This window comes from Pagrus pagrus (assembly GCF_965226575.1).
Source record: "Pagrus pagrus genome assembly, chromosome: 13".
Taxonomy (NCBI): Eukaryota; Metazoa; Chordata; class Actinopteri; order Spariformes; family Sparidae; genus Pagrus; species Pagrus pagrus.
Window position 1 is genome coordinate 19,797,754 of NC_140197.1, and position 12,998 is coordinate 19,810,751.

The 12,998-nt window shown below is 40.0% G+C and overlaps 1 protein-coding gene and 1 long non-coding RNA gene across 2 annotated transcripts in view; one reads left to right on the forward strand and one right to left on the reverse strand.

Moving 5' to 3' along the window:
• The window catches only part of LOC311267935, a 31,456-nt gene extending 28,679 nt beyond the window's left edge, over positions 1 to 2,777 (reverse strand). Inside the window, exon 1 of the long non-coding RNA XR_014623891.1 lies at positions 2,516 to 2,777. This is a non-coding gene — a long non-coding RNA (uncharacterized lncRNA). The remainder of the gene's footprint in view (positions 1 to 2,515) is intronic.
• Positions 2,778 to 3,480: 703 nt separating this feature from the next.
• Positions 3,481 to 12,998, forward strand: part of LOC311267916 (transmembrane protein 235) — a 9,713-nt gene continuing 195 nt past the window's right edge. Inside the window, exons 1-4 of the mRNA XM_084371187.1 lie at positions 3,481 to 3,942; positions 4,874 to 4,951; positions 5,762 to 5,899; positions 11,707 to 12,998. The exon at positions 11,707 to 12,998 is cut by the window's right edge and continues 195 nt beyond it. Coding sequence (XP_084227313.1) covers positions 3,771 to 3,942; positions 4,874 to 4,951; positions 5,762 to 5,899; positions 11,707 to 11,951 — 633 coding nt within the window. The 5' untranslated portion in view covers positions 3,481 to 3,770 and the 3' untranslated portion in view covers positions 11,952 to 12,998. The remainder of the gene's footprint in view (positions 3,943 to 4,873; positions 4,952 to 5,761; positions 5,900 to 11,706) is intronic.

Genomic DNA, 12,998 nt, shown 5'->3' on the forward strand with positions numbered 1-12,998 from the left:
AAAAGCAAAAAGGAGCTTTGGATCGGAACAGGGCTAGCTGGTTGGCATGCTAACTTTTTATTTCTTTATATTCTGTTGATAATTTTTTTGTTAATTTTTGAGTATTTTCACATACAATTCTTACATATTGCTCCTTGAGATAGATCTATCCTATAACAGAAGTCACAATATTACTCTCATCAAACACACTGCACACTCCTAATCATGGCAGCATCTACACGTCATTTAAAATAATCACTTTCGCCTTCATGAAGACATGATTTGTTTGTCCTCAGAACTAAACATAGAACTGAACCTGATTCTATTACAATGCATGGTCAATTTATTGCTTTGTTCCGCTCTCTGCCTTCCCCACTTTTCACAGCGGATGCATTTGGGCAAACAGAACTGAGAGGCAATTCGACTGCAAAATAGGATGCTGAACAAGTTTTGATGCCTCAGAAAATTGTGGCGATCAAGAGGAGCTTAATTTCCTTTTCTGAACTTGACGAATCCATCTTTCTTTCTTCTTGATGTCAGATGTTAATGTAAAAACAGCCAGAATCAGGTACAAAATATTCCACGTCAGACATAATTTTACTTTTATCCATCCTTTGCACTGATTGAGAACTTTTGGGAATTTAAATGTTTAAATGTCTCAATGTACTTTTAGGCACCAACGGGTATGTGCGCTATAGCAAGTGGCTTCATAGGCTGTGGATTTAATGAGACACCCACTACATCCTTGTCTGATTGCAACACAGTGCCATACTCCAACACAGCAAGCACTGTATGCCAGATTGTGAGGGAAAATGTTACATCATTCACCCACTCTAGCTGTGTGACAACATGACAACTTACATAGTTGGTTATTATTGATTTTCCATGTCAGTGACTGTACTGCTCAGAGGGCAGTGTAATTCTTACATCTGCATGCTTTCTTCAAGTCTTACTCAGCATGAATAAGCAGCATGCCCAGGAGTATAGTACGCTGAAGGTGATCATTAAAATGATTTTCTTTTTCACCACTCTTTTACAGAGGTTGGAAATACAGTAAAAGCCAGCTTTTCTGGTGAGTGCAGGCAATGAGAACGCCTCCTGCAGTCCGCAAGAGATCTTGGTAGATTTATTTTTCAGCGAGACAACAACACCACACACACGGTGCAGTGATAAAGCTTCACAGAAATGGCTTCAAAATATCCTGGAGTATTGGCCAAGTCAGAGTCACAGCCTCAGTCCACTTGAGAATTTGTGGCAGGTAAATTGCTTTCCACTCACGGCCCCCATGGAACTTGAACGCTTGACAGAGCTTGGGCAGTTTACAAGGAATAATGGAGGAGGAAATGTACAGTCCAAATTAGGTGTCGACTCATATGGCTTTTACCGATAACAGAAATCAAGGAGATTCAAAACCGGTATCTGGGACTGATATTTATTTGCAGTAAGAATGAAAATGTTCATGTCAAAATTTAGAACAACCAGTGATGAAATAAAATAATACGTACTAATAAATAATAAGTACAATATACCAAAGTAGTGTTCTGAAGTACAATTTTGAGGTGCTTAACTCGAGCAGTTCCATTTTCTGCTACTTTATACTTCCTCTCCACAACATTTATTTGATAAATTTAGTTACTTTGCAGATTCTGATTATTCAGTGTTAACAGGCTATCAATTGTGATGTGTTACCAATCAGACAGTGTTGTAGGTGTGACATTGTGTGGGAGGATGTTACCTCAGATCCAAAGAAAAACATTTCAAATTAGTTTATTTTATCGGCAATCTAACAAAAGAAATCACAGATGCCGATTCCTGTTGAATATCAGCACCGAGAGTTCCCTACCACATTTCTCTGTCATTTATGTCACAGAAGCTTCTCTGTCCTCTCCTCTGTGTGTTTGACTGAAATATTTAAAATACAAATAAATTCATATCCTGTTTTGATCTGTTTCCGTTTTAATAATGTCGATTTAAAAACAACAATTTCTTCAGCAATTAATCCCAACAACACCTGTCTCTACAGCTGGTTATTGGCTTTACCCTGACTTTGTGGGTATGAGCAAATAAGTCCTAATTGACCAAAGTAATTTTGTGGTAAGTAATTTTTATGGCACACCATGTGCTCACTTAGAGAAATGTGAAGGTTTACTTCAGGCATCATCTTACTTCATATTTGTTTCAGGTGCTAATGTGTGAGTGTAATGTGAAAAACAGCAACCTGTGTTTTTTTTCATAATTGTTATGATGATAATCATGTGAAATTATGTGAAAATGCCATTTTTAGTCAAATAGCATCATCAAATTTTCTCTGGGGAGACACTGGGGAAACTTAATTTGGTAATAATTGCCAAATTTCCTTTTACTACATATTGGCTTGAAAGGGGTGAATGCTTGGGCTATGTTAATATAGTTTTGCTTCATAGCTGTTCATAATTTATATCAATTTGTCTAAAGTTTTTTGACATTAACCCTCAAAAAAGACAAAAAACATGCTCATCACATCCACTGGGCTTCAACTGCAGAGCACCTAACTTACCTCACTCGGACGCTAACGTTAGCTTGCTTAGCTTAGCTTATTTTAGCTTAGCTTAGCTTAGGCGCCCATCACTGCGTAACTCCAAAACGTCACGTTATCGCTCCACATATAACAATAAGTGGCCTGCTCTTACTGTTTAAACGTTAGCTAGTTAAGTTAACCCATCGGTTTACAGAGCAGTAAGCTCCCAACGACAAAAATATGCTGTGTTTACTTTTTCTTTTTGGACGCACAAACGCTAAACGTCAGTCTGCGATGAAGCTGCCCCACCTGCAGGACCCTTCCGGTATGACAGGTGACCGTAAGTGCCTGCTCATAAATTACAGGTAACGTAGGCTAAGTGTCATACTTACTTTGATGTTACTAAACACAACAGCAAAACATTAATGTGCTTAGCCATAAATGTTGATATGTATTTAGCCTGTTAAGTCTGCATACTTCACCTGGGGTGGGGTGGTCACAGTCATCTCTATATCTGATTGCTGTTACCGTTGAAAATTGAGTTACAGTAAGACTCAAGTTAACCAAAGATAACTGTGACCGGATGTAGTTTTTCTGCATCAAAAAACAAAGTTGAAGCACCTTCACGTGTAGCTTTTTTCAACAAAGTATAGAAACAATCTCACACTTTTTTTGTCGCATTTTTTCTTAAAGATTGTTTAATTCTATAAAAATCCAGACAATAGCACTCTTGAGTATGTATATGTACGCATTTGTAGCCTATTCTCCTTGTTTGATGCCCTTATGTAGCTTTATTCTAGTTGTAAGTGCTTTATCGTAGGCAACTGGACTGAAGGAAAGAAAGAAAGAAAGAAAGAAAGAAAGAAAGAAAGAAAGAAAGAAAAGCACCTTCACAGCCCATGTTCCGCTCTGGGTTTTATTTTGGAATCCTTCAGCGGAAGTTCGGCTCTCTATTCCTCTAACCTTGACTCTGTGGATCAGTCCAGGAGCGCTGCTGCCGCTGGCAGCCACAGTTTACACTCAGTGTGTTATAATCTGGCGTCCAGAAAGACGCATCTCTCCTCTCTTATTTTTATCTTTTCCCTTTCAAAGTAAACTCAGAGCAATTAACGGGATGTGTTTGGTTTTATTTCTCAGTTTCCATCCTGAACTATTTTAGTAGTCATGGAGAACCCACGGACCCAGCTGGAGAGCTTTTACGCACCGCGCATCCTGGAGCGTCGATGCAAATGACAGTGTAGAAAATCTGAAAAGTTTGCTGCATATTAGGGAAGCTGTGCGTGGGCTGTACATCATGAGGTACGGCTTGGTGGTGCTCACTGCTGGGTTTACAGGTTTGCTCAGTTTTAGCCTCCTGGCTGTGGCGATTGGGACCGATTATTGGTACATCATCGATGACAATACGGCCGACCACAAAAGTCCGGACGACTTGAGTTCACATTCTGGACTGTGGAGGATTATTGAAGGTATGTCAGCTCAACTTGAACCCTTTATTATGGTCTGCAGTTTGTGTGAGATTTCAGTCACAGGGTCTTCATAGTCATTGTGTGAGAGCTGTAATGAGGTTTCGAGAAGCTTTGACAGAGAAATTATTGTGCGTAAAAAGCATTGAAGGTCTGAATTCTGAATTGTAATCTCTGTCATGCCGAGGCAGTCTTGTTCTGACTTGTGCAAACACAGCATTGATTGTTTATGTTGTTGACAAAGTAGGGAAATCGATGCAGATGGTTACATGGGATCTAATAATGTTCAGGGATCAGGGGTCTGTGATGTTGCAGCGTTACCCACCTCGGCAGGAGCTCGCCTTGATTTATTCCTCACCACTCCACTCAGAGAGGAGAACTCAGGTGCGCAAGCTGCTCGCAGTGGATTTCAGTTTTGCACAGAAGAGATGACATGCCAGTGCGGCTACGGGCTGAATTGTTTCTCCTCATTTATCATCATTCATCAGACTAGATGTATTGCATTTTTCCCTTTCCAGCCATGTGGCAACTACTCCCTCACATCTGTATCAGCCCCCTGCAGGCAGCAGCTGCAGGTGAACACGCAGGAGGCTGCAGAGAATGAGATAAAGGATGTTTTTCGACACAGCTGCAACATAATTTGCTCACTGGCTGCACAACCAGAGGTTTCCACCACAGTTTACCCAGAAGCTCAAACATGCACTGACATGAATTCTTGGTGCAAAACTGTCACACATGCAGGTCCGAAGAAATATGTCTTATATTATTATCATATACAATTGATTTGACTCATCTGATTGTGCAATGTGTTCTATTTCTCTAACATTATTTTTTTTTCTTCATTGTTTGGTCTCCAGTAACAATTTTGCCATGTCTTGGAGCTCTCTCCTGTCCAGTCCTGTCATATCTTGACCTTTTTCCTTGACATTTTCAGGCGGGAACAGAAGCTCAGTCATCCCTTCTTTCACAGCAAATTTGACCAGCCTGCCGCAGACAGACAGGCACCTTCTCAGTGAGTGGTGGTTTTTGTTTATCAGCTGACATATGTGGCGGTGATGAAGTGGATGTAAAGTATGAGTCTGCCTGCTGATGCAATGACATTTACAAGGAACAGTTTGCTGTCAGAAAATCTAATCCAATAAACAAAATGGGAACATTATGCAAAGGATAGCACATGTCTGGAACAGTCGCTGGTCGCAGCTTTGTCAAGGAAATGAAATACAGTTGTCAGAAGCCATCTGAAGCCAGTCTTAACACACTGCAAGTTGATTTTCATACCCTACTTACAGTGGGAGTGAATGGCTCCCTGGATGGCAGAAATCAGTCTGAGAATCTAAACTGATTTTGGTAGTGGTCGCACTCGGCAGCAATTTTAGATCCAGCTGACATGAAGTGAAGACACTGTATCAAGCTTAGTCCTTTAAAGGTGCAGCACGTAGTTTTGGGGACGGAATTTTAATCAGAGAGATTGAGTACTAGGTTTAATCGAAAGATCTTCGTTGACTGATATTTTTATGCCTAAACAAACAAAATAAACAAACTCTCTTTGTTTTCATGACTGAATAAACAAACTGACCTTAGTTGTTTTACTTTGTTTATATGTGGCGGACCCTGCCAACTTTCTAGCTTCAAACAGTGTTCTGGAGACCTTATTTTCCTCTGAGAACAGCTTTGAAAAAATAAATGTTTCTGAGTTTGTATTAATACTTCGTTACTGTTGTAAATATTAAAATTCTGAGTTTGCTGGACTACATAGTTCCCCTTTAAGATCTTCAACCCCGCTAACCAGTGTGTGTTTGCACGTGCACGTGTGTGTTTGCAGGCTTGCACAGGGTGGTGGTCATCATGTTGCCTCTCAGCCTGGTCCTCCTGGTGTTCGGCTGGATCTTTGGACTCGTCAGTTCGTTGGCCAGCAGTCCAAACTTGCTGGCTGGAGCAGCATCTTACGTTCTCTTCTGCAGTAAGTTCAGACAGAATTTTGATTTGATAGGTTTTGTTCTGCGGAGCCTGTAGCAATTACATGTGCTTTTCATGTAAGCTGGTCTGTCATGCCGGTGCCAGAGGAAGTGTGTGGGCAGAACAGGTGCCTTTGTGTGTGTGTGGTTGTGTGTGTGTGCGTCAACTTCATCGCAGTAGAAAACCTTGACGATTCTTATTTAATCTCTTCTCTCTCACTTACTTGAAGGAACACTTCATCCCAAAATTGAAAAAGCATAATTTTCCTCCTACCCCTAGCGCTATTCTCCCGAATATAATGGAACAAGATGGGCATCAACTCGTGGTGCTCAAAAAAATACGTATGAAAAACTCAACAGCAATGTGTCTTTTCAGAAATCATGACCTGGTTACTCATTTTACAGTATATGCATCTGTGCATCTATTATCTAATGAACAATAACAGTTTTCCCGTTGTGTTCTGTTGAGCCTTTAACCATTCTTATTTGTTGGATTGCATTTCTCGGTGCAACATTATGTAACTTTTTTTACCTTAAAACAGCTTCAAAATCATGTTGATGGTACAGTGTCTCTTAATAGGGTGAATGTTGTCTCTGTCTCAGCCACTTCACCCCCCTATCACTTGTTTCTACACTTCAGTGAGAGGGTAGGATCACGGCGTACATACATGTTTTATGGACAGAGATTCCCCGAGGTGCTGTTGTGAACAGAGATTTCCTAAGATCTAGGTCACAGGTCATCAGGAGCTATTGGGTGCACCTGTAATGTTCTCACTCAGCTGACTGCAATCAGTCAGCTGACTGCAATCAGTCAGCTGGGAGGCTATATAAGGGGGTTGCAGTTCCCCTGCTCAGTTGGTTGTGTGTCTCCGGGGAGTCAACACCATTAGTTGGCTTTCTGTGTTTTATGTTTGAGTGAAAATCTGAGTTGAGTGTGTTTGAGAGTCTTCTTTTAGCCAGTTTTAATACATTTTGTTCGCCCCCTGTCCAGTGACTCCCACTTCACCTTTGGTTTTTGGGTCCAATCCTTGTGTCTGTCTATCATTTTGATACAATCAGTTGGTGGCTGTGTATTTTATTCCCACCGCCACCTTTTAGACAACAAGGGACCAATTTGCTTTATTAGTTTCCCAACCTGCGAAACAATGTTAACTTAAAGATACAAGTTCCCAACACATAACATTGTTATGATGTAATGAGTGTAGTTAGCACCTAGATTACGTCTGACAAATTGTTAGAGACGTGGGATTTGTTTTTACAACAGTGGTGTTGCATTCAGACACTGTGGGGGGCCAAATCGCACAAAATGCCAATTTCTACATAATGTTGCTTCAAATAAATTTTATACAAATCGTATTTTTAAGTGTATATGACACCTATGATTTAAGATGGATAAATAAAACGACAGGTAAGAGAAAAATATGCATTTTTCATTCTAAGCCACCTGCTAAAATCTCATTTTAGTGTCCCTGGACTGAGGAGTATACTGGAGCAGACGGAGGGCTGATGAGCAAACAGTCATTAGCGTTGTGTAAATGTCGTACCTTGCCTTTGGCTGCTGTAGGTAGAATCCAGGGCTTCACTCTACATTCGTCTGTGTGGACTTTCAGAAACCCATTCGACTAAATTGAGTCAGCTAATGATCTTTTCGCTCACTCTGTTATTAGAGTGGCTGACGATGGGGATTATAAGGTATTAAGGAGGAGAAACACCTTCAGACTGGTGTTATTGCACTGTGCACGACTGTTTGTCAGAGAAGACACTGATTAACTCAAGACGTTCACATACAATTATTGCAGAACTGTGATGGTCGTGCTGCTCTGACAGGGACTCCTGTATGCTAAATTAACAGTTTTTGAAACCTTTTTTTTTTTTTCGAAACACTGCTGTTCTGCAGAATTGTGTGAATTTAAATAACTTGAGGCAACGATCTGCTGATTCCATGTTTTTCTTTGCACTTGCCAATCAGATTTGCATAAAACAAATCAAATCATAATCGCAAGCTGGTTCCTGATGAGGCTCAGCATGATTTTAGACAACAAACCACCAAATGTTCTCTCTACAGATCTGGACACAATTAGCAGTATTGATCACAGCATCCAGAGTAATTGCTGATCCTGATGAAGTGGCACAAAATTACAGAGGACCTTGTCCCTGATTGAAAGATTCAGTCAGTCTGTGTCCTTTTTGTAGAAATTGAGTGTGATCCAAAAGACTATAAATAGAACGTTTACACCATTCGACCATGAGGCTGACGCATGTGGTTTTGAGTGAAGTGTCTTAAAATCTTTTGGATGTATTGCCATGAAATTCAAACACATTGATGTTCAGGACACATTTTAATAACTCATGCTGAGCATGTTGCCATGATTGCATTAGCATTTAGCCCAAAGCACCCAACCAAAGTCTGCTGTGTCACCTTCGCGCCTTGCCTACCCTACATGTTCGCATTCTGTGGTCAAGTTTGCAATACTGAATATGCAACGTTAAGTTACAATTTCAAAAATTAAGGCACCAAAACTACTTGGTTATAAGAAAAAGATCATCGTTTGGCTTAAAATAACTACTTCCTTGAAGCAATCGCTGTTGACTCCTGAGTCTAAGACTTAGAAATCAGAGGCGGAGCATTGGGCCTGTCTGATATTGTTGACTAACATCATTTTTGCTTGATTTTTTTGCTTCTCTCATGAATGAGATGATTTTTGTCTATTTTAATTGTGTTTATTGTTATTTCTGACTTTGTTGTGCTGCAGTCTTCAGTTCAGTAATCAAATTACTTCTGAGCTGCTCCTGACTGGTTGCCTTTTGGCCTTGGGCACCAGGCTGTGACATCATATTGATGAAAATCCCAAGTCTGAAAAGGGTGTTTTGTTTTGATGCAGGATGCTCTATGCTTTTCCCATGTCTGACCTCCTGCCTGTTCTCAAAATCTCTACTGGAAACAGCAACAGATCCTGCAACCTGCACGCTGAAAATAGCCACCCTCATATACTTTTACATCAATATGTTTGCTCAAGCCTGAACAAGCCCGCACTTGTAACCTTTTCTTTAATGGGGATCTAGCCATTTTAATGCCATGGCGTGCTGTGGAGGCTATGCAACACTAGTCAAAAATAGAAATCAGAGACTCATTTGAGAATTTAAATCTTTAGATTTACATAATAAACCCATTTTAGTCTTTACCAGGTTTTGAAACTATTTCACCATAATCAGCTGGTGCTCTTTTTATTTTTTCACCCAGCCAAATAAGAGTCTGCCAGATAAAACTGAGTATCAGCCTATATAATGACCCTGGAGACAGCACTTTGAGCAGAAATCCTCTACGATTGGTCTGTACAGAGAGGAGACCTGGATCCGCTTTTTTCCTTTAATAGCAGCATAAGGGCACACATCCATCAGCAGCACAGTAACAGAGGGATGTTTTTCCTCCCTCACCATGACAGGTTCAGCTATGGCCTTGTCACAATTACACAAGAAAATATAACATCCACCAACGAATGAATTTGAGCTGAGGTGGGAACTTAAAGGGAATGATCTTGAATCTTGATTTTGGTGAGGCTGAGAGTGAACGCATGGATCTGTCACAGAAATAGAAGGTATTATTATACTTCATCATCTGTGCTGACAGGCCCAGCTTCCCGTGTCACACAAAAAAGACAGCTAAATTCATGCTTTGCACTGAATGTCATGTCCACTTCTAACTATAAAAAGACCCGTCCGCTCGTCCAAAACCTCCTCTGACAAATGACAATGTGAAATGGATTGAAGTGTTTTCTTCTGCTTTTTTTATTTATTTATTTATTTTTACTTCTTTGCCCTTTTTTGCGTTTGAGAGATGGTATACTGAAACACAAGTTTGATGTTGTTCTTTGTGTCAATAGGTTTATGAAATCCTACTAGAGCTCTCACATCACATACTAGAGAGCTGATGAATCTGTTTGAGTCTCTTAGAGAATGAGATTGGGCAAAATTGACATTTTCACCTTTAACAGCTTTGACTCTGCAACTCAAGGTTGTTTTACAAAACAATCTTCACCCTAGTAAAATGGTTTTGCTTTTCTAAGTGAGCACATTAGATGTTCAGCAAATCCACCACAGAACTAAAGGTTAAAATCTTTCCATGAAGAGGTCTAATCATGTACAACGGATAAAAGGTGACAAGGTAAAAACTGTAATCAGGTGTACTAATCAGTGGAGGTATTTTCTCTGATGTTCTCCAGCAGACTTCAACTCATCTATAATTTAAACACGTTTCAGTCCATGTGAAAATGGTTTGCCTGCCTTCCACAAAAAGGAGGACTGCAGAACCCACAGAGCCTTTCTTTCTTTCTTTCTTTCTTTCTTTCTTTCTTTCTTTCTTTCTTTCTTTCTTTCTTTCTTTCTTTCTTTCGACGTAACATCACTTTTGACCCTATTAATCCCATCCGATGTAAACGAATGAGGAAATATTGTCCATGTAAACATAGCTACTGACATTGACCCTGACAGACATACACCTCGCAAGGCAGCTGGATCTGCAAGATCATGTAATCATGTGGTCACACAAATCCAGCTTTCCAGGCTTTAAGGTGCGTGCTTGTCACCAAAACACACTAGCATTGAACCAATCAGCATCCTTTTAAGACTAACTGCAGAGTATGTTTCATTGAAAGAAGACCAAAAAATGAGGGTTGGACCCTTTTTTTTTTTTTTTAACATTTTAACAAACCGGTTTGACATCATGCTTAACACCAGACTTGACCAGTGATACCGAGTTCCACCACTACAGTCCATCATGTCAACTGTGTCACATCATGTTTTTATTTCTCACTACAACAATTTAACTTCATTTTTCTTATTTTAAAGTTTAACATCAAAATAATAAATAAATTAAGACTTCAGTTGAGTGAAACTGGAGCAAAAATGTCGTTTTCCACAATACATTCCTGCAAATGTTTCACAATAAAAGCCTCGTTAGAAATGAGAGGTTTCTGTCCACTGAAACACTAGAAGGCTTTTCATGATTGACAGATGTTTTCGTTCCTGTCCTGTCTGGCTTCGGTAAGAGGTTGGCTCCACCGCTGGTAAAGCTCTCCGTCTGTTATAGACATGGATGGACAGATGGTACGTCCAATTATCTGCCAAGTGTTCTTTGAAAGTGCCTGTCCTTTTATAAACAGTTTCTGCCGGCTTCTTTCCAGATATGGTTCCGCGTTAAAAACCATCTGGTGCGTCATGTCTTTAATGTTTTTAATGATCTGAAGTTAATGGAGGTTAATAAGAGCATGCAAACGTCCAGCGTTTAGTGGTTCTGCCTTCCATGTTGCCACAGTAAAGGTCAGTCTGGATTGTGCCTGTAGCGGTGACTGCTCGATATTTAAGGGGTTTGGGGCTTGACATTCAGTGTGTTATTCCTTCCAACCATCCTCTGTGCTGTTATCCAAGATGCTTCATATGTCTTTTAGGAAGAAAAGAAGAGGAAATGAATTTCTACAACTCGCAGTATAAACTTAAATAATATGATTAAATTCAGAGGCAGCTTGCTGAAATAATTTGGACTTGACTGATAAAAATTGCTTTAAATCTTTAATGCTTTCGGATAATACTAATTGTTTCCAATTATTGGGCTAAGGAGTCTGTATTATCTAATTACATCCACAGATTTAGATGAAGACAGTTATGTTGGAATAGGATTATTTTCTAATTAAACTAACCAGTTTTTACAATGAAGTCATTAAGGTACAAATCCATTAATAAATTATGGTGAGCCTTTTGTTCCAGGTGCAAGTGAATTTGTGATTGTCTTTCCAATGGTTCCATGTATCTGTTTCAGGTCTCTTCACCTTAACGGGGCTATGCATCTACATCAAATACTCCAACCAGGCCATGGAGGACTTCGAGCGGTTCGTGCCCCCGGAGGACTTCACCGATGTGGACGTGTCCTACGGCTGGTCCTTCGCCGCAGCTTGGGTCTCCTACAGCCTGGAGGTGACCACTGGCCTGCTGCTCATGCTGGCTGCCAGAATAACTCAGATGAAGGGACACTATGAGTCTGGTGTAGCCATCGCCATGTTATAGGTTCATGTTTTTATTTATTTATTTATTTATTTTATTATTTATTTATTTATTTATTTTAACAGATGTTGATAAGTGACGCTGTTGCATATGTGTTTCTTTGTTCTCCACAATGATGTTGGAAATGCATCCGCACAAAAAGAAAGAGGCAATATCCATTCAGAGTGTAATTACTGCATAGATTAGCAGCATTTTCTTTGTCGTTTCAGCCTTGTATTGCCATATTCCAGTCAATATATATGTAAAGCTTATCACCATTGTATTATGTATGAGTTTGTGGGTCACATTTTAATTACTTTTGACGTGAGATGTGTCTTGAAACATTTTTGTAATTGACAAAAAACAGCTTAATCTACGACCCAAATGCAAACTCACAGCCTTTCAATATGAGCTCAGTGGAGAAACGAAGAGTTTAGTCAATTGGTATCATTTTTTATTTATTTTTACACTCGCTATAGGAGGCTATTCGACTTGAGGACTCCTGCATCTCCTCTGCACCCTTATCTTACAGTGCATTTAAATGTGGTCCAAATCAGTGGCTCGGGATATTGGGTTCAAGCGAAGATATTGCTGATTCTGCAGCACAGAACCACCAGGCAATGAAACCGCTGACACTCTAGCACTCGGTCACATCTGCTGCCTCGTTGGTCAATGCGCGAGAGAAATTAGCATTTCACAGCTTTTGAAAAGCAGTAAACACTTTGGTCGATGTTAGATGTAGAAGTTAAGAAAATTATGGCTACTTTGTGCCTTCTGCTTACAAACTTTACTTCTGTACCCATCCTCCTTGCAGACACATTAATCATTCAGGGCTGAGGATAAGTGCACTCTGGGGGAACCTGCAAGCTGGTTTCAGCAGTAAAGAAAATGTGCATGTGTTGCTGCTTGCTTTGCAGCAGATAATGGCTCGATATTGTAATATTCTGTCTTTGCTGTCCGGTTCTAGACATGAGACTTGTCCTCTCTGCATACTGTAAGTAAAAAAAGCACTGTGAAAATGCAACATTTAGTCCTTTGAATTCTGTAAAATGAGTTGTGTTGTTTTCATTA